Genomic DNA, 26648 nt, shown 5'->3' on the forward strand with positions numbered 1-26648 from the left:
GTCATTTGACGTCACGCCGATCTGCGCCGATGCGCACATCGTTTATGGAACATCGTTAGTGCGCATTGCAAGTCGGCGTGACGTCAAATGACGAGTTCTCAGGTGTACTCGCAAAGGCTTATGGGATTTACCGAAAAGGTGAATTATTCATAACAGTTACGTAACCAGTCAATAGTGCGGACACTCTTCACTCGCAAACCTCCAAAATTCCTGATACTTTTGCGTTGGAAAAGAAACCACGTGAATAGAGTGTCCTCTCAAGAATACATACTCTTTGACTTTGCCTTCGAACGTGTTATTTTCCTAACCAGCACGTCCGACGGACTCCCTGAAACGTTTTCCCTTCTCATTTCTCTTTGTGGAATAAATTGGCACTTTGGGGGATAAAATGGACAAATATGAGGTTAATTTGGCCTACATACAGGCGTCAACATGGGGGGGGATGAGGGGTTTATCCTTCACCCCCCCAGGATCTACGCCTATAGACCCGACTTGAATATAACAGAGCCTGGACAGAGTATACATCTGTGTCAAGAAAAGCGGCATCTGCTCACTAGTCTAGAGTTAAGAAGAAAATGACAGACGAGCTCCAGACAGGATCAAACTTAGTGGTAGACTGCATACAGACTCATGGGCAAAGGAGAGTGAAATACCAGTCCTCAAATTTGATGGCAGAACCTACATAACATCAGAGGCCGAATGCTTTGCTACATTCTTCTGTGAGAAATTAACCATCCCTCATGCTGAGAACTGTAGGTCGGTCCCCTATTTTACAACCAAGACTGCTATCAAGTGTGCCACTGCCAACACTGTATTCTGGCTAAAGTAAGGCAGTGAACAGTTGAAGAAACTTTACATCAACAAAGCCTCTGGACCAGGTGGTATTCCATCCATTATGCTGAGAACCGCTGTCCCAGAGCTTGCAACCCCAATTGCTCGTCTCTTCCAACTATGCTTTGACAAAGGTCATGTCCCTAACAAGTGGAAGTTTGCCAATGTCATCCCATGCCACAAGCAAGGGGACAAATATCAATATTCTCAATACTGTCCAAAGTCATAGAGAGACTGATATACGAAGCTATGTGGTGCCACCTAGACTCACATCAGCTAATATACAAGCAGCAATTTGGCTTCAAGGCTTGCCATTTTACCGCTTATGTCCTCTTAACTGCAACCAATCTGTTGTGACCACATCATGATTGTTACGCCTTTATCCAAGAATGCCATCACTTTAGATCAAGATGCTTCTTCTTCTTTGTGGTGAGATGTATCCCTCGGTGGCCGAGTATTATCACATCCATGGAGCAAGTGCGGTGCAGAAAAACACAAAAGGTGCAGAAAATAGATGAAGGTGCTGTACAGTGCGACTAAAAACTCCAATGATGCTTAAGGGATGATGTTGGCCAGGCCTCCTCTGAATGCCTCACAGGATGGAGCGGTGACCAAGGAAGCTGGAAGAGCATTCCACATCCGGATGGTACTGGGGAAGAATGCATGTTGGTACACCAAGATGGAGGCTCGAGGATCACAAATCTTAGGTTGTGACCTCTTGTACGTGATGACAGCAGCACAAGGTGGCATGGTGGTATGTCAACAAGACCATAATAGCTCTTGTACAACATCACAAGCTTGGACGTGTCTCTGCGTTGCTGGGGAGTTGGCCAGTTAAGCTGCCTGAGCATGTTTGATACACTGCTCGTGCGGTGATAGTCCCTCATCACAAAACGGGCTGCACGCCTCTGAACTGACTCCAGCTTATTGATGTCGGATTTATAATGAGAGCCCATGCAGCTGAGGAGAATTCAAGCAATGGCCTGACAAGTGTAGTATAACATCTGGCTTTGATCTTTTGTGGGCAGCTTCTGATGTTTCGCTGAAGAAATGCTTGAGTGCTGTTGGCTTTCTTGCAGATTTTATCTACATGGGTGCCCCAAGACAGGTTGCTGGTAATGTTTACACCAAGGTATTTGGCACAGTCTGTTTTCTTGAGGGTTTCATTGTGAATGGTATATGGAAATGAGATGCAGTTTCTCTTGTTGGAGATGGTGATGACTTCGCATTTACTTGGGTTGAAATCCATCAGCCAGTCCTGTTCCCACTGCTGTAAGTTGTCTAAGTCTGCTTGCAAGGCTGCAGCATCAGAAGTATCAGAAGTATCATGAATGGTGCGATACATAAGGCAATCATCTGCAAACATTCTGGTAGTAGATGAAGCCATCGAAGGGAGGTCATTGATAAAGACCAAAAACAGCAGAGGGCCCAGGACTGTGCCCTGTGGTACACCAGAGGTAACACTTGAAGTGGTTGAAGACTGACCCTCAACCAAGACACGCTGGGTGCGGCCAGTGAGAAAGTCTCTGATCCAGTGTAGTACTTGGCCACGGATACCATAGAAATGCAGTTTCAGAAGTAGGTGTTGGTGAGGAACTCTGTCAAAAGCCTTTGAAAAGTCAAGTAGTACTGCATCAATCTGCTGTTTGGAGTTCAATCCCTTTGCAAGGTCGTTCAGAGTAAGTATGAGCTGAGTCTCGCAGGAGCGGCGCTTGCGAAAACCATGTTGGTCATCTGATAAGATCTTGTGTGTATCTAGATGGGCCATAATGCTACTATGGATGATGTGCACCTGAATTTTGCAGCATATTGATGTCAGGGAGATAGGCCTGTAGTTTGATGCAGTGCTACGATCTCCTTTCTTAAAGACAGGTGTTATCAATCCCTCCTTCCAAACAGCTGGGATGCAACCTTGATTCAGGGTTGCCTTGAAGAGAAGTGCCAGTGCAGGTGCAATCTCATCTGCCACCTCAGTCAAAAGTCTTGATGTTATGCCGTCCGGACCAGATGTTTTATGAGGATTAAGGTCTCTCAAAAGTTTGGCAACACCACAAACATGAACTTGAATGTCAGGTAGCTCTGGGCCTACCCATTACAAGTAAATGTTCACCGTTTTGGTCAAATGTATGCATGGATTACTGGTTTCTCCTCCCAAGAGATTTTAGCATTTTGAAACAGCTGCTGATTAAAAACTTCATTTCAACGAATCATTGTTTTGTACTGAATGATGGTTGCATGGTTGACTTCTTTTTGAAAGCATCATTTTTGGAAAATGTGATTATTTTTGTCCGTCTATTCACAGATTTTTGAGTTTTTCAAATCTACCAAAATGTATTTCAAGTTATGCAAAGAACTGTTTTGTAATTTTTTTTTTTTTTTTTTAACCCGTTATAACTGTGTTGTTATTTTGTATTGATTTTGCTTTGTAAATTTATGTTCTTTTTGTTCAGCGCTGTGTTCCTTGTATGGCGCTTTATATAAATGTCTTTAATTAAGTTACGTGTTGTATGGTTCTTAGTGGAAAGGTTGGTACGGGAATGTGCGACATGATATGGAGTGCATTTCCACGCTTTTTGATATAACTTTGGATCGCAAGTTTCAGAAATATGTACGATCTTGGAGGCGATTTGCCGAATTGCAGGGTTGCTGGTTTCCAGTTATGTCTTGGGTGCCATGTGCTTTTCGCCCTTTTACTCCCTCTTTGTGTTTACACTCTGGTCGCCTTGCAAGCACTATTTTAAATTATTAATGTACTCCAAACCGCTAGCTCATTCCGAGTGGTTCGGTTGGAGGTGCCCGCCCCGTTCCGATAAATGGGAGGCACACACCCACACCACTCTTCGCCATACCAGATACATACATTCTCCAAGCCACATTTCCCTAACATAATATGAAATTAGAAAAAAACCCACGCTGCACTGCGACGCTATCATGTATACAGTATCGACATATCACCAGCGTCTTAGACCGCTCGGTCACAAGGACTTGTTGGTGTCATCGTGAAAATTTAAACATATAATCGCAACTTAATTGCTTCAACATACCACGTGACAAGCAAAGACAGAAAACGTACCATATTTTTGAATGTTATCTGCTTAAAACATTAATGTGTATTATAATAGAGCTACCATTATTAATATTGTTGAATTATCAGTTCAGTTCAGTTCAGTTCTCTCCATATGGAGAGATTTTATTTCTCAGTATATATAGGCCTTCGGCCTTACAATACAATAAAGTACAGTACAATATATTTACCCATCACCAGGGGCAAAAGAGTTTGCCTGATTTTATGAGCATTAAAAATAAATTTTGATAATGAAATTATAGTTTGTTGATTTCTAGACTGAAATAGAGTAATAAAATAATTGAAATTTGGAATACACTCTGGCAATAAGCGATTTCTTTCATTAGCATAAGCAGGACATTTTAATACAAAATGATACAAATCTTCAATTTCACAAGTGTGGCAGATTTTACAAATACGTAAATTTCGAGGAACCTTAAACCATATTCCACGAACATATTCTAACTCAAGAACACCCAATCTGGCTTTGGTCAGAAGTATTTTATGAAATGGTTTCTCCAGCCACAATAAATAGTCTTCCACCACTAGATTTTCTTTGATTTGAGTATAAAATGTAAGTGATGAATATGTACTTAATGCATTTCGCCAATTTTGTATATCAATATCTTTACATCTCTGTTTGAAAACATCAATAAAATAATTTACATTGTCAACACCTTGAGCAATCCATATTTCACCAAAACCGTAAGAGTACAGAATATTTTTGATCTTCATAGCCCAGCATTCTTTACCATTCTCTGCCTTTTTGTATTGAAACTCATAACTTTGTCTTAAAAACCTGTTATTATCCAGTGATAAAATGTAAAACCAATACTTAATACAGTTAATAAGTGAATTTACCAACAGTGCATTTCTACTAAGTTCACCACGAATGGCACAGTGTGGGATAGATTTACATGATTTAGATACACCAAGAACATAACGACAAAACTTAATATGTACTCTTTCAATTATCTGGGACTCAGATGTTCCCCAAAGTTCACTACCGAAAAGGAGTATAGGTCTTATTTTTGTGTCAAAAATCTTGAATAGAACATCTACAGGGAGAGGACTATAGCTTTTCAAAATCTTTATGAGACCAAAGAAAGCTTTGTTAGCTTGCGATGCAGTGGATTTCTGTGCATTAAGCCAGTTCCCATTACTTGAAAACACATTACCTAGGTACTTGAAGGTATTGACCACTTCTATTCTTGTTCCCTTATAAAACCATTTCTCAGCACGTTTAAGAACACCACCTCGTTTAAATACCATGATTTTAGTTTTATCTATATTTACTGAAAGGCCCCATTCATGACAATATTCTGCTAGAACATCAAGTTGTTTTTGTAGACCAAAGATAGTGCCACTTATAAGAGCTAAGTCATCAGCAAATAGTAGATGACTGATAAAACATTGATTTATCTGCACTTTTTCAGTGTCGTCAGAGTTCAGTCGTGTACTCAAATCGTTTATAAAAGTTTGAATAAAAATGGTGACAGCAAAGAACCTTGCTGAACTCCAGCCTTACAAGAAAAAACATTTGTTATACTTGTAGATGTTCTGACACAAGCATTTAATTGCATATACATTGAACTCAAAACATTAAGAACATTACCAGTAATACCATATCGTTTCAGCTTAAATAATAGAGCATCATGATTTATTAAATCAAAAGCTTTACGAAAATCTACAAAGCCTATATAGACCCTTCCACGCTTCCATGAAAGATATTTATTGATAACTGTATCCAATATAAAAACATTATCTGTGGTTCTGAAACCTTTACGGAAGCCGGCCTGTTCTTGATGGAAAACATTTTCAGCCTCAGCCCAAAAGTTTAACCTTTCGAGCAAAACTTTAGAAAAAACTTTACTCATTATAGGAAGTAAAGAAATACCACGGTAATTTGCTGGATCAGTTTTATTCCCCTTTTTAAAAATAGGAATAATAAGACTGGATGCCCATTGGAGTGGAAATGATCCAGTGGTCAAGATCAGGTTGCAAAACTTCACCAAAATATCACTCAACTCATTAATTGGACTGTTTTTGAAAAATTCGGGTGGAAAACCATACAAGCGCATACAGACAATTAATACGAGGGTCCTATGATGCATATACAATACAAAAATCGATTTTGATTTCGGCCACGTGCTCTGCAGGACATCGTGTCGTTGCGAGGTATGGAGCCCAGCCAGCCTACCATTTTACTTGTAAGACAGTCTGAATTTTTGCAATTTATATGAAAAGTCCGCGTAGGTCCCAAAAGTTTCTTTCAGATATTAAAAGATTAGATTCCCATAAAGACGAAACAGTAATCTTTAGTCGGGACCTATGTAAAATTTACATAAAATTTTCACCATCAATTGAGTGCTAATTTTGACTAAATTCAAAAAATATGTTGGCGTATATAAAATTGAAATAAAATTCTCTGCCTCCTAAACCACATAAAATTTAGCACGATTGGGTATCACGAATCGTTATACATGATGTGCAGTTAATATTCACATATTCTTTTATATATAGGATGCTTCAGTTTTAACACAAAAATATTTCATTGAAAACCCTCCCACTCGGCGATTTCAAAAAGGCAACCACGCTTCCCTAGAATGTGCAATAAATTAGCTTTAAAAATGTTCTTATTTTAGCAGCATTCTAGAAACGTATGGCGGGTACTGCTGTAGAAGGCACCCCTGTGTTGGGTGTTATTGGATTAAGGGAGGGAGTTACATCAGCCAAATCATAACACTTACCGTCTTCCATGGATCCATAGCAGGTGGATGAGTCGTGGATGATCTCCAAACCATTTTCGCAAAGAGCATAATCTAGGTGATGAAAATACTTTTCATTAGAAATGTCAAAAACAAGAACAATCCCTACATAGCATTAAGTTTTAACAGTTAATTAGCTGATTATCATTCAGCATTTTGACCATTATTAAAACTAACACTGTTTGATAGTATGTTAACGTCTAACCTTTCCTCCCAGATACGTTTATAACACCTAATAATATTTCGTGCTTAGGGTTAGGCTTAAAGACTCCCAAATTGAGTTTCAAAAGCAGATGACGGTCAGACAAAAACTATCCACTATCCCACCAAGCAGGCAGCCGGACTTGACTGATCAAGAATCATGCTTCTGTGACATACTTTTGCTCTAAAGCCAAATGTTCTACCCAATAACGAAAAAGCCCGGAGACCAAATGCCTGACATATCCCCTATGTCTCTAATTTAAAGAATGAACCTCGTGCGTCTGTGATTGGGGTTTCTAGACAACTGGGACTTTCTATGTAACAGTGTCTACTCAAGGCTATTACCAGGGGCTTTCTGGTCATAGTCGTTTGGGCTAGCGAAAATAGGAAAATGGACTGAAGATATACAGACAAAAATCAAACAGTCGAAGTCTCAGCATCACCCGATAATGAGGGCCGATCGTTCAATGGAGTGTAACATACGAAACCGCTACGCACATACTACGTATTTTTAAGCAAAGATACGCAACGCTCTATCGCGTTTACGCGAAGGCATTCAACGCTGGCGTGATTGTTAGACACGCACGATCATGAATATGCGAGAATTCACAGCTTACAAAGCACGGGGACTGTTGATAAATAGTCTGTATTAGTCTAGATCTATGAATGGGACATTCTAGATAAACAATGTCTACTTGAGGCTTGCTTTCGGCAAGTTATTACTAGAGGCTTTCTGCTAAATGGGGCTAGCACTGGTTGGTCTGGACTTTCTAACTAAATATGAGGGTTCTAATCAAAAGCTATCTGTAATAAATAATAGCAAGCTTGATAAAAAAATTAAAAATTTATTCGGCTTATTTGTTTCTTACCTCCATCTTCTACATCTGTTACTAATAATGAGAATCCACGACGGTAGCCAGTTTTGTCTGTTGTGATTTCAAATAGTAAACTTTCATTAATGGCCGATATGATACTTGCGTCGACGTCAGCCGTGTAACCAGAATAAGCAAGAGCCCTGGAATTTGCCCGAGTTCCAACATACAATATTTCATCTGATTGAAGACTGATGTCCAAGAAATGCACTAGTACCCTCCTCATAGCTGATGGTGTTACTGTCCACTCACATGTAATGTTGACCGGACAATATGCAGGGTAGCCGGGTGATTGTATGGTGATAGATGTGTTTAAAGATAAATGAGTTTCCTCTTTGGGACAATCTGTGTGAAATTATAGATGAAAACATGTTATGGTTATAACAAATTCAAGTAAGTGTGTTACAAGCTTTCTTACCCCGTATTCATATTATTCTTATGTCGCCGTAGGATCAGTTGGCCTGACGATCACGGTTGTTTGATGTATATAGAAATGGCTTCATTATTAAGTAAATGCAAACTATAGGTGGCGCTATTTATCAGAAATCATATTTCTGAAATTGCAGGTAATCAATACTGCCATTAAAACAGGTGGAATAGGTGAAACAAGCAACAAAGAAATTTTATAAACATATTTCATCAAAAAATAAAAGGAATTATTTGTATTAAAAGCCAGTTTTTAGATAGCGCCACCAATCTTCACATAAATATATACCAATTGGAATTTTTGCTTGACAAAACCAGTAAGTTTTTACTTACTCTAATATTTCGTCCTACACGTCGGAGGACTTCTTCAGATGTGAAGCATCTGATCCACTTTCCCGGGAAACTGACTTCCGGTTGTGATTGGTCTTGTATCCAGTCTTTAAAAGTGGGTCATATACGTGACTTAGGAAATAAGTGCCTTCCTCTCTATTCATGGTCTTTGGCCCGCTCTTTCTGATCTCAATCGCTTCTCGTACTTCTCTGGATCTTCTGATATGCTCTCTGCCAAGTATCTTGCAGTCATCCCAGTTGACAATATGATTTTCTCTAGCAACATGATCCGATATGGCTGACGTTGTTTGTTCTTGCTCTGATGCCCTACGCTCTGACCGAGTGAACCTTTTCTCATTCGCTTTCCTAACCTCCGCTTGATGTTCTGCAAGCCTAATCCCGAACAAACGAGAGGTTTCACCAACGTAACTTAGATCGCAATTTTGGCAGCCGATCTCATAAATACAATTGCCTGTCTTTAGTTTGTCTCTCTTGTTTCCTAAGTCACGTATATGACCCACTTTTAAAGACTGGATACAAGACCAATCACAACCGGAAGTCAGTTTCCCGGGAAAGTGGATCAGATGCTTCACATCTGAAGAAGTCCTCCGACGTGTAGGACGAAATATTAGAGTAAGTAAAAACTTACTGGTTTTGTCAAGCCAAAATTCCAATTGATATGTCTCACAAACCTGATGAATCTATTCACTGAAGATAAATAGATACATTATAATATCCGAAAAAGCTTACAAAATGCTGTGAAAGTGAATAATGTTGTACATAAGGGGAAAATAAAGTTGAAAATGACTCAAAAGCATCTGCATACATTAGCATAATACCGCTTAAGCTGTTTAAGCCTAAAATTGGGTTGTGCATGATGTTTTGTTTGAAAAACTAATAAATGATCACATCAAACAACCGTGCGATACATCCATATCCACATGTATATAAATAGCACTCGTCTTCTCAAACCTATTTCGTCGCCAACTCAACCCTTCATCATCACACAAACACCTCACCTCAATTGGAACCTTCCCTTCATGCTCCACCATCTCCCCAAGAAACATAACTGCACACATGTAACACATCCTTTATAATTGTGTCGAATAATCCGGCAAAGAATCAACGCACTTAAGGCAGCTGTGTACTCTCAGACATGCATGTAGTAAAAGTGCCATAACTTTGTAATTATTCACGCAAGACATATAAAAGTATACAATTTTATAAAGGCAATACATCAATGAACCTCAATATAAATACAGATTTGGTGTAAAAACAATAATTATGAAGAAAATCACAAAATAAAGAATTTTTGGCATTTTTTGTTCGGTACATCATAACAAAAAAACAATCTTTCCCAAAAAAATTTGTTTTGTTTTTTCGTAATCTTGAGGCACCATTCTAAAAACGGTTTTTTTAGTTTTTTGATATTGGCCTTATATTTTGAGATATTGACCATATATGGCATCAAAATGAACTTTTTAAATTGACAAACGCCCATTTGCACAAAATGATGCCTAAAATGGAAAATAGACCTAAATATAAAAAAATGAGAAAACCGTTTCTTAAGCCAATCATGCTTTTTATGATGAGCATATAATTGCTTACCAGTAGATGCTGTATTTTATTGAGTTATCGTGTACCTAAATCGTCATTTTACCGAGAAAATGAACATTGAAATAAAGGCCGTTGAAGTTTAAAGTGGTCACATTTTGCACTTAGATCGAAGCTCCCAAGAGAATGCGGCAGTTCTCGTTTTTCTACTTTACATTACGTAAACATCGGGTAAATCCACAGCCCCTTGAGAAGTTTGGGCGAAATCTATTCATATCTTGATGTTTAAATCGGCGGAAAGAACTTTAAAAAATTGACATTTTATCAGCTAAAACGGAGCCCATTTGACCGCTAGGTTTTTGTGAAATCGGTGCTTCCGTTGTGCTTCCATAAGATGCGCCGCGCATGCAGATAAGCGTTGCGTATGCGTAGCGATGCGTTGTTGCGCGCGTGTACCCCGATGGTACAACAAAGATTTTCTTTCCTTTTAAATTGCGGAAACGAGTGAAATAGTGAAATAAAATCCATAAAATAGAGCAGTTGGTGTTAACAAATCCGGATTTTCTTTCCTTGTATATATTTATAAAAACATAACAAAGTAAATACATTTCAAAAAAGCTCAATTTCGCAAAAGAAACAATGTCTAGAGTACACAGCCGCGTTAAGGGTACTATTTTGTAAAGGTATTGTTGTCAAGTGTTATAAGCCGGTTGCGAAAAATGCAGGAGTTGGGCCGATCAAGCCGATGAACGGGTGACTGAACATGGATTTTCATCGAGCAGACACACATTTTGTTAGTGCATATCGCAACAGTATTTTATTTCTCAGCATATGTGCATCGGCGTGGGTCTGCGGCTTAGGTTCCGGGCACGCCGAAGAGTTAATCGGCGAGACTAAGCACCCAGGCCTAAAGAAGTATACATCGACAGCTATTTAGAGAGTTTGCGAAATGAAGTTTATTTCAACCTCTTGTTTGTTTGTTTGTTTGTTTGTTTATTTCTTCTTTATACTGGGTCCATATTCAGGGAAAATTTAAGTATTCCCTGTTCTTCCATATATGGCCCAGTTATTACATACTAAAAATACAAATAAATAATTACAAAACACTTATAGGTAAAAATAATACATAGCACACACTATATTGCATTAATTATACTACATTTTCAAATACATTGACAAAATTAATATTATTATTATTATTTCTTATTGCACTATGAGCATTTAAGTTTTAAAATGATAGAACATTATGCCAGCATAAAAATTTAAAATCAGGATTTCAAAATACAACAAACTACATTCAAATAATCAAAGGAAATTGATAAAAACTTAGTGGCTAGGATAGAACACAATAATCAAACAGCATTAATAGAAAACTCAATAAAATTTAAACAAAAGAAATTTGGCAAAAGTTGATCCTGTAACAATCATTGCAATGCCTATTATTTAAAAATACTCAACAAAAGAGCCTAAAATTTTTAAACCAATGTTTGGTGGCAAGAGATTTATTAATAGACCTACTATTTTGGATAGAATCTTGATTTAAAAACACCAGTGCTGGTTGGTAACGGAGAAATTATTGAATTGTGGAGTTGATTCCAAGCAAGAGCCCCCCTATATTGAAATGAGCGCCTGCCATATTCAAGAAAAGGCCTAATGGGTCTAATTTTCCCGTGAGCACTCGAGCGAGTATTGAGAGTGTGTGAATTCCCTACAAGTGAAAAATGATTGCACAAAGCATTTGGGACCAGCCCAGAAAGACATTTAAAAACAGCAAGATTGAGATGGTAATTTCTGCGCTTTTCCAAAGTTTCTCACCCCATCTTTTTACGAAGATACTCATTACTTGTGCGAATTGGATTCCTTAGAATAGCCCTGGCTGATCTTGTTTGGAGGCGCTCTATTCTGTCACATAAATGCTTGCTGCAGTTGCCCCATACAATATCACAGTAATCAATTCTTGGCAATAAAAGGGAATTGTGTAAAATGGTAAGAATTTCCTGAGACAGATACTTTCTTATTCTGTAGAACAACCCAATGTATTTCACCACAGATTTAATAACATTATCAACATGAACATTCCAGGATAGGGTTTGATCAAAATGTAAGCCAAGGTATTTAAAAGAGGGCACTGTTTCAATTTGATCATCTCTAATATATACACTGAGAGGGGCAGCTTTATTTAGTTTAAAATGAGACCCAAAAAGCATAGATTTTGTTTTTGATACATTCAGAGTAAGTCCATTTTCTTCCATCCAAATTGCAACTCTAGTCATTATATGCAGTGAGATTTTTAGCAATTTCAACAGCTGATTTACCGGCACAAAAAAACAGCAGTGTCATCTGCATAAAGATTGATTTTACATGGCAAAAGAGAAACCACAGCAGGCAGACTATTTATGTACAATGTGAATAGAAGAGGGCCTAGTATGGATCCCTGCGGCACCCTATAATTTACACTAGCAACATCTGAAATGGTAGTGCCAATTTGAGTAATTTGCTTTCTATTTGATAGATATGAGATGAACCAATCAAGCTCCAGACCCCCAACACTAAAACCCTGTAACTTTCTAATAAGAATAGGATGACAAACCGTATCAAACGCCTTCTTGAGGTCCAAAAATACTGCACCAACAAGATGACCAGCATCGATATTTTTCAGAATGTAGTCTGATACCTCAAGAAGGGTTGTCTGAGTCGAGTGTTTGGGTCTGAAGCCTGATTGTTCACTTGAAAACATGTTATGACTAGAGAGATATTCATAAAACTGATCATGAACTATCCACAGGAATGACAGAGATTGGTCGGTAGTTTCCAACAGAAGAACGTTGACCATCTTTAAACAACGGTGTGACCCTGCTAATTTTCCATTTGGAAGGAACAGTACCAGTTGTAACACTCAAATTAAAAATGTGGGTTAATGGAGCTGAAAGAGGCTCTGCACCAGCTTTCAGCAGGCGTGCACTAATATTGTCAAGCCCAGTTGCTTTATGGGGGTTTAATTTCTTTAGTTGTTTCAAAACCAGACATGTTGTAATATGACAAAAGTGAAAACCTGATTTACAATTATTACTACCGGAAGTGTTCACAATAGTATCATCAATGCCTTCAAATTTGCTTGCCAATTTTTGGCCAACAGTTGCAAAGAAATTATTAATAGTATTAGCAATATCAGTACCATCAGTAACTGTACCAGACTCATGGTGTAGATTATTCATCCAGTTGTTCAAAACATATTTTGTAAATTAAATCTAGTACTGGAACTAAAATTTGCAACTCACTTTGCTACGTTGCGTCAGAAAGCATCGGACTTCGTCAGGCGTCTGATTGAAGATGTTGTGATGACGTCAGATGTTGTGACGTCAGACGGCGAGGAATGTCTCGTAACGCCGGGTCCCATGCGTGTGACAACTGGAAGCGGAGTCCCCCTTTTCTGTTAATGGCGGGATCCTCCACTCTCTCCCATATGGATTCTCTGACTCCTCGCTCAAACCACTTCTCCTCCTTATCTAGAAAAACCGCTTCCTCAGGGTTGAAGAAATGTTCAGTTTTCTTGTTGCAGTGGTTGTAAACCGCGGAGTTTTGGGCTTCGCTGGAGCTAGGGCGCCTGTGTTGGTTCAGTCGCGCTCGTAGAGATTGTTTTGTCTCGCCTACATAGGAGTCACCACAGTCCGGGGCAGCACAGGTAATACCATAAACTAGATTGCACTGTTTATCTCTGGGGGGTTTGTCCTTAACATGCACGAGCTTCCCCCGTAAGATGTTGGTGGGTTTGAAACACGTAGTAATGCCGAAGGACTTGAAAGAGTTCTTGAGCCTTTCAGATAATCCAGCGATGTATGGGATGGTTACCTGTGTGCGATTGTCGTAGTTTGCCTCTACTGTTGTGGATTTAGCGGAGTCTTTGGTTTTATTCGCTTTAGTAAACGCCCAACCGGGGTATCCACAATTTCCAAGGGCTTTCTGTAGGTGATCTTTTTTCCTCCGGAATGTCCTCAGAATTGCTTATGACAGTGTCCGCACGGTATTGGAGGGTTCTGATCACGCCTAATTTGTGGATCAACGGATGGTGTGAGTCAAATTGTAAATAGTGATCGGTATGCGTGGGCTTTCTATAAACCGTTGGATTATCTGAAAGGCTCAAGAACTCTTTCAAGTCCTTCGGCATTACTACGTGTTTCAAACCCACCAACATCTTACGGGGGAAGCTCGTGCATGTTAAGGACAAACCCCCCACAGATAAACAGTGCAATCTAGTTTATGGTATTAATTGAGGAAACGGTTATTCTAGATAAGGAGGAGAAGTGGTTTGAGCGAGGAGTCAGAGAATCCATATGGGAGAGAGTGGAGGAGCCCGCCATTAACAGGAAAGGGGGACTCCGCTTCCAGTTGTCACACGCATGGGACCCGGCGTTACGAGACATTCCTCGCCGTCTGACGTCACAACATCTGACGTCATCACAACATCTTCAATCAGATGCCTGACGAAGTCCGATGCTATCGGACGCAACGTAGCAAGGTGAGTTGCAAATTTTAGTTCCAGTACTAGATTTAATTTACAAAATATGTACCAGACTCAGTTTCCAGAGAAGATATTGTACTCTGTTTTTTACCTGGCAAGAGTGTTTTCAGGTTCTTCCATAGCCCACGTGGATCGCTTTTGGAGTTTCTTATTCTGCTGTTCATATCCTGCGCCTTGAGCTTGTCAGCTAAATAATTAAGCTTATTTCTAAGTCGCTTAGCTTCAGCCCAATCCTCTGTACGAGCACTTTTTTCAGCTTTCGATCTAGATCTTTGACAATCACGCCGCAGTTTAAGATAGTCCTCATTGATCCACGTGGGTTGCCTATCTGTGACTCTGGTCTTCTTGATTGGAGCATGTATGTCACAAATGGGTACAAATATTTTAATGAATGAGTCCCAAGCAACTTCCACATCTGTGGACTCTAGAACAGGAGATCAGTCTTCATTATTTTGTCAAATCACTGGTAAACATAGTTTGATCAAACTTACGGTAAGACCTGGTTTCAATGAATGTAATTTTACTCTTAACTTTAACAGATTTACGAGCTGCATAGACTAAAGAATGGTCACTAAGAGTGCATGAAACAACCCCACTCTGCGTGTACATATGGGGATTATTTGTCCAGACATGATCAAGACAAGATTTTGAATTTTGAGTTATTCTAGTTGGTTTCTTAATTAATTGTTCCATTCGAAATAAAGTCATTGTTTTTTTCTTTTTCCCTCCATTCACCACTGTTCTTCTTCAGTGCATCATAATTAAAATCGCCGACACAGATGATCTCACATGGAGTTCTGCTCCTTCCCTGGTTAATGTCAGCAACAATACTATGTAAGGTATTTTCAAATGTTTGACAAAAGTTGGTTTCTATCTGGGATCTGTTGCGAGTTCTGCCCCCTTCTGTACATATCATAGTTAGGAATGGCCAACTCAGTTGAACAGATTGAGTCACATATTTTAGTCTCCATGAGAGCAACTACGTGGGGTCTACAGTCCTGTATGATCAGACGAAGTTCATCAAGTTTGGTGTATAATGAGTTAATATTGTGGGATATAAAGCAAATTCCTTTGGTCTGCTTCACTTCAGTAAACGGTGACGTGAAACTATCATCAATGGTGTCTTTAGTAGGACCGGGATGAGGATGTATATCCCCATATTATAGTGTGTTTTTGATGAAAGCTAAATTAAAACGAGACAGCCGTAAATATGCCAATACAATAGATTGGTCTTACAATAGTACTTGCTTGTATATATTTGTATCGGCAATTAATTTGCTCAAACTCCATAATCTTATAATTTTGTTGATTAATGGCGTCTGGATTAGTTTAGCTTTCATCAAAATCACTCTATATGCTTGTAGGCGAGGTTTTACGGTAATTGCTTTGTATTCATTGTAACATGGTTCTAGACTGATTTCGGAACAGCTGTATTCTTTAGCTCCGTATCAAATCTCATAAAAAGGGCACGGCTGGCGAGTATGTTTTATGTTCCCACACAGCTTGCGTCTACGTCTATAATGGTTTGGAAACGTTAACCTTTGACCATTATTTTGATTTATACCTGTTATCAAACCTATGTTGTGATTGACACCAAAATAAAGTATATCTTTGTATATTCAGTAAGCTGGTCAATGACTGACCTTGATATGTGCTCTTGATTGGGTACTGTTATAGCATCCAATTTACGATAATCCTACAGGGAACACAGTAGTTTGACCATGGAGTGAACATGGTGAAAGACTCATTATTGATTAGGCGCGTTTATTAAAAGCGCAGGTCCTTTGCGTGTATGGCAGAAAATTATAAATAATAGAATGTTTGGAATTTTGGAACTAAAATACTAACTGCATTCTGCATTATGTATTTATTTATGCCTATTTATTTATTTGTTTGTTTATTTACTGACTTATTTATTTATCTAATTGGTAGATGAGTAAGTAATTAGTAATATTCCATGAGTTATCGGTTTATTATTGATTGTTGATAACTTGAAAACTGAAAACTTGATTGATTGATATTGATTGATTTATTCTATTCAGCAATATCAAGGACTACTATCAAACTTCTAACAGCAAATAGTTAGTTAGCTTAGTGGTAATGCATTGAGTTTCAGAACCGAGAGGTCCAGGCTCAATTCCCAGGTCTGCCTCTTTTTTTTCAAGGCTGGGTAAAAATGTAATTTCTGAACTGCTAACTTATTTGGCGCGCGATATGAGCTAGGCCTTTTCTTAGGCCGTGTCTCTTACAGGCACACTCCCTCTTGAATCCAAACCAGGTTCCCGCCTTTTACACATCCTTTAACGTCGCCAATTTCATATTTCCATTTTACAACATTGCGTAATAAAACACAAATTCTTTATTTCTTTTTTCCTCCTTCTCAATCTCTCCCCTTCCCCTCCTGTTTCCTCCCCTTCCTTCTCCATTAATATGAAACGAATAGTGAACTTTAAAGTGATGTCTGTAGTGTCAAAACTATTAATCGTATTCGCAATATTCTGCAATTGGAAGCTTACATCTTTAATTCTTTAGGTTGTGCAAATATGTTATATTTTAATTTTCCAAAGAACATTTGAGCCAAAAATGACAATGATCAAGTGCTTACAGCTTTACGTGTGATTTTTGATACCATGCAACATTAATGTTGGAGTTTTGAAAGATTTAAACTTCGTATTATAATTTCTTGGAAATATTCCAAAAACATTAATGTGTGTGAGAAATTTTTAATCCATCTGGAATTCCTTATGCAATAATTCTTTATGCAACATTTGTGGATCAACGGATGGTGTGAGTCAAATTGTAAATAGTGATCGGTATACGTGGGCTTTCTATAAACCGTTGGATTATCTGAAAGGCTCAAGAACTCTTTCAAGTCCTTCGGCATTACTACGTGTTTCAAACCCACCAACATCTTACGGGGGAAGCTCGGGCATGTTAAGGACAAACCCCCCACAGATAAACAGTGCAATCTAGTTTATGGTATTAATTGAGGAAACGGTTATTCTAGATAAGGAGGAGAAGTGGTTTGAGCGAGAGTCAGAGAATCCATATGGGAGAGAGTGGAGAGCCCGCCATTAACAGGAAAGGGGACTCCGCTTCCAGTTGTCACACGCATGGGACCCGGCGTTACGAGACATTCCTCGCCGTCTGACGTCACAACATCTGACGTCATCACAACATCTTCAATCAGATGCCTGACGAAGTCCGATGCTATCGGACGCAACGTAGCAAGGTGAGTTGCAAATTTTAGTTCAGTACTAGATTTAATTTACAAAATATGTACCAGACTCAGTTTCCAGAGAAGATATTGTACTCTGTTTTTTACCTGGCAAGAGTGTTTTCAGGTTCTTCCATAGCCCACGTGGATCACTTTTGGAGTTACTTATTCTGCTGTTCATATCCTGCGCCTTGAGCTTGTAAGCTAAATAATTAAGCTTATTTCTAAGTCGCTTAGCTTCAGCCCAATCCTCTGTACGAGCACTTTTTTCAGCTTTCGATCTAGATCTTTGACAATCACGCCGCAGTTTAAGATAGTCCTCATTGATCCACGTGGGTTGCCTATCTGTGACTCTGGTCTTCTTGATTGGAGCATGTATGTCACAAATGGGTACAAATATTTTAATGAATGAGTCCCAAGCAACTTCCACATCTGTGGACTCTAGAACAGGAGATCAGTCTTCATTTGTCAAATCACTGGTAAACATAGTTTGATCAAACTTACGGTAAGACCTGGTTTCAATGAATGTAATTTTACTCTTAACTTTAACAGATTTACGAGCTGCATAGACTAAAGAATGGTCACTAAGAGTGCATGAAACAACCCCACTCTGCGTGTACATATGGGGATTATTTGTCCAGACATGATCAAGACAAGATTTTGAATTTTGAGTTATTCTAGTTGGTTTCTTAATTAATTGTTCCATTCGAAATAAAGTCATTGTTTTTTTCTATCTCCCTCCATTCACCACTGTTCTTCTTCAGTGCATCATAATTAAAATCGCCGACACAGATGATCTCACATGGAGTTCTGCTCCTTCCCTGGTTAATGTCAGCAACAATACTATGTAAGGTATTTTCAAATGTTTGACAAAAGTTGGTTTCTATCTGGGATCTGTTGCGAGTTCTGCCCCTTCTGTACATATCATAGTTAGGAATGGCCAACTCAGTTGAACAGATTGAGTCACATATTTTAGTCTCCATGAGAGCAACTACGTGGGGTCTACAGTCCTGTATGATCAGACGAAGTTCATCAAGTTTGGTGTATAATGAGTTAATATTGTGGGATATAAAGCAAATTCCTTTGGTCTGCTTCACTTCAGTAAACGGTGACGTGAAACTATCATCAATGGTGTCTTTAGTAGGACCGGGATGAGGATGTATATCCCCATATTATAGTGTGTTTTTGATGAAAGCTAAATTAAAACGAGACAGCCGTAAATATGCCAATACAATAGATTGGTCTTACAATAGTACTTGCTTGTATATATTTGTATCGGCAATTAATTTGCTCAAACTCCATAATCTTATAATTTTGTTGATTAATGGCGTCTGGATTAGTTTAGCTTTCATCAAAATCACTCTATATGCTTGTAGGCGAGGTTTTACGGTAATTGCTTTGTATTCATTGTAACATGGTTCTAGACTGATTTCGGAACAGCTGTATTCTTTAGCTCCGTATCAAATCTCATAAAAAGGGCACGGCTGGCGAGTATGTTTTTATGTTCCCACACGAAAGCTTGCGTCTACGTCTATAATGGTTTGGAAACGTTAACCTTTGACCATTATTTTGATTTATACCCGTTATCAAACCTATGTTGTGATTGACACCAAAATAAAGTATATCTTTGTATATTCAGTAAGCTGGTCAATGACTGACCTTGATATGTGCTCTTGATTGGGTACTGTTATAGCATCCAATTTACGATAATCCTACAGGGAACACAGTAGTTTGACCATGGAGTGAACATGGTGAAAGACTCATTATTGATTAGGCGCGTTTATTAAAAGCGCAGGTCCTTTGCGTGTATGGCAGAAAATTATAAATAATAGAATGTTTGGAATTTTGGAACTAAAATACTAACTGCATTCTGCATTATGTATTTATTTATGCCTATTTATTTATTTGTTTGTTTATTTACTGACTTATTTATTTATCTAATTGGTAGATGAGTAAGTAATTAGTAATATTCCATGAGTTATCGGTTTATTATTGATTGTTGATAACTTGAAAACTGAAAACTTGATTGATTGATATTGATTGATTTATTCTATTCAGCAATATCAAGGACTACTATCAAACTTCTAACAGCAAATAGTTAGTTAGCTTAGTGGTAATGCATTGAGTTTCAGAACCGAGAGGTCCCGGGCTCAATTCCCAGGTCTGCCTCTTTTTTTTCAAGGCTGGGTAAAAATGTAATTTCTGAACTGCTAACTTATTTGGCGCGCGATATGAGCTAGGCCTTTTCTTAGGCCGTGTCTCTTACAGGCACACTCCCTCTTGAATCCAAACCAGGTTCCCGCCTTTTACACATCCTTTAACGTCGCCAATTTCATATTTCCATTTTACAACATTGCGTAATAAAACACAAATTCTTTATTTCTTTTCCCTCCTTCTCAATCTCTCTCCCCTTCCCCCTCCTGTTTCCTCCCCTTCCTTCTCCATTAATATGAAACGAATAGTGAACTTTAAAGTGATGTCTGTAGTGTCAAAACTATTAATCGTATTCGCAATATTCTGCAATTGGAAGCTTACATCTTTAATTCTTTAGGTTGTGCAAATATGTTATATTTTAATTTTCCAAAGAACATTTGAGCCAAAAATGACAATGATCAAGTGCTTACAGCTTTACGTGTGATTTTTGATACCATGCAACATTAATGTTGGAGTTTTGAAAGATTTAAACTTCGTATTATAATTTCTTGGAAATATTCCAAAAACATTAATGTGTGTGAGAAATTTTTAATCCATCTGGAATTCCTTATGCAATAATTCTTTATGCAACATTTATATCAACATAAACGAAAAGAGATATTTACAAGTACCGAGCATCATCTTACATGCAAGCGTTCATTTTCAATATCGTGCAGGTTTTCAAATTTTAACAAAACCTAATATTTAATTAGGTTTTGCAAGAAACAGATTGTTTAAAAAGGATTTCACCAAACAAAATTTGAAGCCCATTGACAGTGTTAACCACTAGTGCGCATTGTGTTGAATGATCTTTCTTTCAAACTTGGAATGATGTGAATTGACGCATGCGTTATGTAATCGCTCATTTCTTCGTAATCAGTCAACCGATTCCAGTAAAATTAGCGTATAAATGCAGAATATAGATATTTAGATTTTTGGATTCTGATGTCTATTTCTCGACTTACGTCCAAATTCATTCGCCCGGTAATTTTTCTGGGACACCCTGTATGTGAGTTTTGTTGGTGTGAGAACTCTGATTGTGGTATAATTCGGGATGTGTCTAGTGTCATGTGGAGTGGTGTGGGTGTGCAACTGTTGTGAGTGGTTATGTGCCCTATCAGTGTGCTGTTGTGGTATGTGCTGTGCAAATGTTGTGTTCTTGTGAGTAGTCTGGGTTGGATTTCTTGGGGAGGATTGTTAACTTGTTTTACTTTTGTATGGTTTGTGCTATAGGGTTTGCTGCAATATTTTGTTTGCATTTTATCATATTCTTTATTGTGTATATATGTCTTTTAATGTAAACTATTTAGCCTGCGGGCTTCAATACATTGTGTTAATAAACCACAAATGAATGAATATGGGCATTATAGTTGTATACTTATCCGGATGGTGTCCAAATTTTGGTTCAAATATACCTTATGGTCGATACTATCGAGTGAGTCTGATATTTTTTTTTATAAATGAACTATAATGTGAATGGTAGCACACCGTAATTCACAGCCTCGATTTACTACGAAACAGTTGAAATGACGTTTTTGACCCCTATGACCCCATGAATTTCATGTGACATGTATGGTCATGGTGTAAGCATGTGAGTGCTAGAGCAAAATAATAAATAGGTCGACAGAAGAAGATCCTGTAAGAAAAAAAATACAGCCGTGACTAATGTCACGGCTGTGTAAAGAGGAAAATCATGTAAGAAAAAAAACACAGCCGTGACTTATGTCACAGTTGTGCAAAGAAGAAGATCATGTACGTTAGGTCAAAATCGGTGTAAGCATGTGAGTGCTAGAGTAAATGTAAAGGTCGGCAGAGGAAAGAAAGAAGAAGAAAGAAGAAGATCCTGTAAGAAAAAATAACAGCCGTGATTTAAGTCACGACTGTGTAAGAATTTTACTGATGAACTCTTTTCGATGAAATCCATATAACTTTATGTGTTTTTTGTAGGTTTTTTATCTGTCAAATAAATTGAAATGACAAAAAATGAGACGGGCCATTTCTTGAGAACATAATGGTATTTGTCAACTGGCAATATCATAGCAACCTCACTCTCAGGAAAGCAACGTAATGTTCTTTACTTACCGTAGCATGTGAATGACTCGTGGGGGATCTCCAAACCATTTTGGCAAAAGTTATAATCTAGTCAAATATATAAATGAATATATTATTGAAAATTTCAAAAGTAAGAAAATAGTTGCTGTTAAGCATTTAATATACTTATCGTGTTCCGTGTTTGTTGATGCCGTTCGCGCGTTCACATTCACCCACGTCCACCAATAAGTAATGCAAAATAGTTACGTGACATTCTTAGTCAGTGGGAGTGGTCTAGTTCGTAGACACATTTCTGATTGGACAATCGTATGATTTCGGGTGCCGTATATCAGGCCGTAGACGACCCCACGTCATCATGCGTCTTGATAATGCGTAACTCGCGTGTAGAGGTGCGCGTATGTATCGCGCTGGATGCGTAGACTAGTGCGGAATACGCGAACGCGCTAGCAATACGCGCAACAGAAAACAAGTCTCGTTCATTTTATAATGAGGGGAGTTTTTTTTATGACGGTAGCTTAAAAAAAAAAAAAAAATTGTTTACAGTTATTGAAATAATATTTAACTGACTAAGAATGAGAATAAACGATAGGAATTTTTATTTTGCCTATCCTCTACCTATGATAGACGACAGGCAGGTCCAATATTTTTATCGTAGTGGATACCGGCTGCGCCGGCATCCACTTCTCAAAATATTGGACCTGCCTGTCGTCTATCACACGGTAGAGGATAGGCAAAATAAAAATTCCTATCGTTTATTCTCTAACTGATGCCTATTCCGCATGCAGATATAATAGTTGTAATATTAAGTTAAATTACGATACCACGTACGTTTGTAGTCCTCAATTATATATTTTGTAAAACCAAACCTTATTATATAAACATCTTTTTTTATCGTCATACATATTTCTTACCTCCATCTTCTACGTCAGTTACTAATATTGAGAATCCGTTATAAGAATTGCTGGAATAGCTTGTTGTGAATTCAAATAATAAACCTTCGTTAATGGGGGATATGATACGTGCGTAAGACGTGGAAGTACCAAATCGACCAGAATAAGTAAGAGTCCTTGGCTGGTTGATAGTCCCAACATACAAAAAGTCGTATCTATGTTGAGTGTTGAAGTCCAAGAATTTCACTTGAATCCTCCTCATCGCTGATGGAGTCACTGTCCACACACATCCAATATCGTTTGGATAATATGAAGGATAACCAGGTGATCGTATGGTAATGGAGGCATTTAACGATAACTGAGTTTCCTCGTTTGGGCAATCTGGGTCAAATTATAGAATGAGAACATGTTATGTTAGGTCTCGGTCACCCACCTTCGCATAGTAAAGTCTGCACAAAAAGAAACTCAGCTGTTATAAACACGCCTATAGCTTCGGAACTAATAATTGTTTTCACATTATTTCAACATAAAAAGAAGGATGGTTTATTTACGCGCACTTTGATACCTAATTTGTCCAATTTTGTTGAATATTAACAATGCAGCAGTGTTTTGGAAGGAAAATAGCCGAATATAAAAGTTGCAGCTATTTGTATTGATTTTGAAGTGAGCGTGAAGATAATGGCGGGCTTTATGTGCTACCGTGCTGGCATAATAACCATTGAGGGAACCATTGATCGCTGTAAACTGCAACTTTTAAAATCGGGTATTTTTCTTTAAAAACACTACTGTGTTGTTAATATTGAACAACATTTGACAAATGTGGTATCAAAATGCGTGTAAATAATTCATCCTTCCCTCTATGTTAAAATATTGTGAAAACAATTATTAGTTCTGAAGCTATAGTCGTGTTTATAACAGCTGAGTTTCTTTTTGTGCAGACTTTATTTTTATGGGACCTGAGAGCACATCAGAAACACCAAATTGCATTATGAATACGAGGACTGTCCTTCTGATACCAAATAATTAGATTTTTTGAAATTCGCGATAAAATGCAAATTTTATGGTAAAGTATTAAAAAATTGTAATTTGATATTGAAAATTCTTCAAAGTAAACTTTATAAATCTAAAGACACGTACTTAAAGTGTATATAGCTGTGAGAAAAAGCCGGTCATCATATGAAAATTCTGATCATGCGGGTATTTTTGGGGGGGGGGCTTTCGGGGCCCCAGCCCCCCGGGGTAAAAGCAGGGGGCGGCCAAAATGAAGGGGCGGCGGAAGAAGAAGGGGCAGCAAAAACAGGGGCGGCAAAAACGAAGGGGCGGCAAAAAGAACTAGTAAATAATAAAGGGCGGAAAAATTTGATAAAAACGGTCGAGAAAAAAAATGGGTCAACCTTTTCGGGCTGTTGAGGAAGGGGCGGCAAAATTGAATTTTCTTCAGCCCATCGTCTTATCGTTTTGAAAGAATTCTCATTTTGAATTTTCCACTAGTGTATTGTACTAATCATATTTTACTTTCAACTAAAGACTTAGATTTTCTTAGCTTATGGTGTTGTGCATTCGTGTGAATTTGGGTAAAAGCTGATTTTGGCCTCGTAACAATATATAATGTATGCTTGTATGTATACATATTATATGTTAAAACTGACAGTGGACCTCTTCTTCTAGACCCTTTAAGATCAAAATGCAATTTAATTATAGTTAATTGGTGTAGAAAAGGTTTAAAATGGTAAAAGGACACATAATTTTGGAAGCCCCTTTGAACAAGAATATACTTTATGTGAGTCTGTTTATAACCCTTACTTATACTGACATATTTTGTGGTTACGCGCTGTACTAAGGGAGAATTACTATACTGAACCCCATATAAAGTTTGGTATCACAGGATAGCTATTAGTCTTCTCTATCTAGTGATACAAACATTTTCCACAAAACATACGTATTGTACAGACATGTCATTTGTAAAACACTGTTCCAGTGAATAGGGATAGGTTAATCTTGGGGACATAACTGGCAATATCGTAGCAACCTCACTTTCAGGGAAGCTGCTTTATGCCCATCACTTACCGAAACATGTGAATGACTCATGTGAGATTTCCAAACCATTTTCACAAAGGTTGTAATCTAATAATAAAAAAAAAGAAATACATGTTTCATATACAAAAACAGATAATAGTTCAGCTCATGAGCATTTTTTGGGGTAAACTTTTTAGCTTTTCAAAGTAATATAATTCGCCAATGAAAGATATTTCCCAAATTTCTAAAGCACATCATACCGGGCTATATATCATAGTTTTGTCAGAATTTTGGTTTTAATTGGACCATTTTTCACTTCCGACTGCCACTTTTTCAAAATCAACGCGTAAATATATCCATGGAAGGCGCCGAAATCAAACTCCGATGTCATAGTAATAAAACCTAGCTTGTTTGAAAATTTCAGGAAATTTGGTTGAGGTATATTCCTAGTCGTATATTGAACATGCTGAAATAATTATCTTTGTGCGTGCGCGTGACTACTCACAGGTGATGTATTTTACGGCCGATTTCCCCCAATGATAAACAAAGTTTCATTGTCAATTGTCCATTTTTTTTCAATATGAGAAACGACTTTCAACATTTTGTTACGTAACAGCAGAAGTCACGCCGGTAAAAATTACCGGAAGTGAGCGAAGTTGCTGTCGTACTGTGGGTTGGACATTTTGGCAGTCGGAATTGAAAAATGGTGAATCAAACGGATATTCCAACACAACTATATTATAGACCCATACGATGTGCCTGATAGAGTTGGGAAACATCTCTCATTAGCGAACTATATTTAGTTTTAGACGATAAAGTTCAGGTCTGTAAAATCCTACACTCAAAGACACAATTTCATGCCTAATTTGAGCGTTTTGAGTGCTATCCAACAAGTGTGATACCATCGGATTGTCTATTCTGAATTCATGCAGATTATATAAATTTATATAGTAATATCAAGTTGACTGACGATACGAAATACGTTTTGTAGCCCAAATAATACATTTAGGGATTCAATCATGTTTAACCGTTGTTCATCACCGTTTAACAACGATGCGGCCGCGTCGTCTGCGTGGTTTGCTTCGCGAGGGCAGCTGTGAAACATGATTGAATCCCTTTCAACAACGAAAAGAAGCTAAAGATCGTATAATTCACATTATTATTTCATGAGGAATGTTAGTTAATCATTGCCCCTCAGCCTTACAAAAACTTCGATGATTGCTCTGTTGATATCGGCAATAAAACTACAGAATAAAACTGCATTTTAGCCGCTGCCTGAAAAAATATTGAATTCAACTTCTAAAGCTTGAATACGCACACATGTTCCAGGCATGACGAATTTTACGCACTCTAGCGTAACGCGTAGTCTCGCTCGCGTTCTCGTATACGCTACGGTAAAAGTGTGGATTCATCATGGATCAACGGTTGGCTCCTGTACAAAGGTATAGGAAGAGTTGTTGAATGTATATTTATATGTGAGTGGACGCGGCGAATCAGCCGTAAACTCGGCAAATGTATTCTGAGTTAAAGTGTAAAATGTATGTGAAGGTCGTATTCATAGGTGTATCAATTCGTTGCGACAAGTATCTTATCAAACGCTGTTTAAATCAATCAATAATACTACTGCTGAAGAGGATAATAAGCTTTTACCTATTTCTATAGAATAGTTCTTGTCTTTGTTTGCTTTGGCTAAATCCTGTTCAAGTGGTAGATAG

At 38.0% G+C, this 26648-nt stretch overlaps 1 protein-coding gene across 1 annotated transcript in view; it reads right to left on the bottom strand.

Moving 5' to 3' along the window:
* Positions 1-26648, bottom strand: part of LOC140139750 (CUB and sushi domain-containing protein 3-like) — a 59170-nt gene that overhangs the window by 9433 nt on the left and 23089 nt on the right. The window contains exons 10-14 of the mRNA XM_072161457.1: positions 24985-25041; positions 22939-23298; positions 22058-22114; positions 7734-8081; positions 6646-6717 (exon numbers count right to left, since the gene is read on the bottom strand). Of these exons, the coding sequence (XP_072017558.1) occupies positions 6646-6717; positions 7734-8081; positions 22058-22114; positions 22939-23298; positions 24985-25041 (894 nt within the window). The remainder of the gene's footprint in view (positions 1-6645; positions 6718-7733; positions 8082-22057; positions 22115-22938; positions 23299-24984; positions 25042-26648) is intronic.

Source organism: Amphiura filiformis, chromosome 18 (genome assembly GCF_039555335.1).
Source record: "Amphiura filiformis chromosome 18, Afil_fr2py, whole genome shotgun sequence".
NCBI classification, from domain to species: domain Eukaryota; kingdom Metazoa; phylum Echinodermata; class Ophiuroidea; order Amphilepidida; family Amphiuridae; genus Amphiura; species Amphiura filiformis.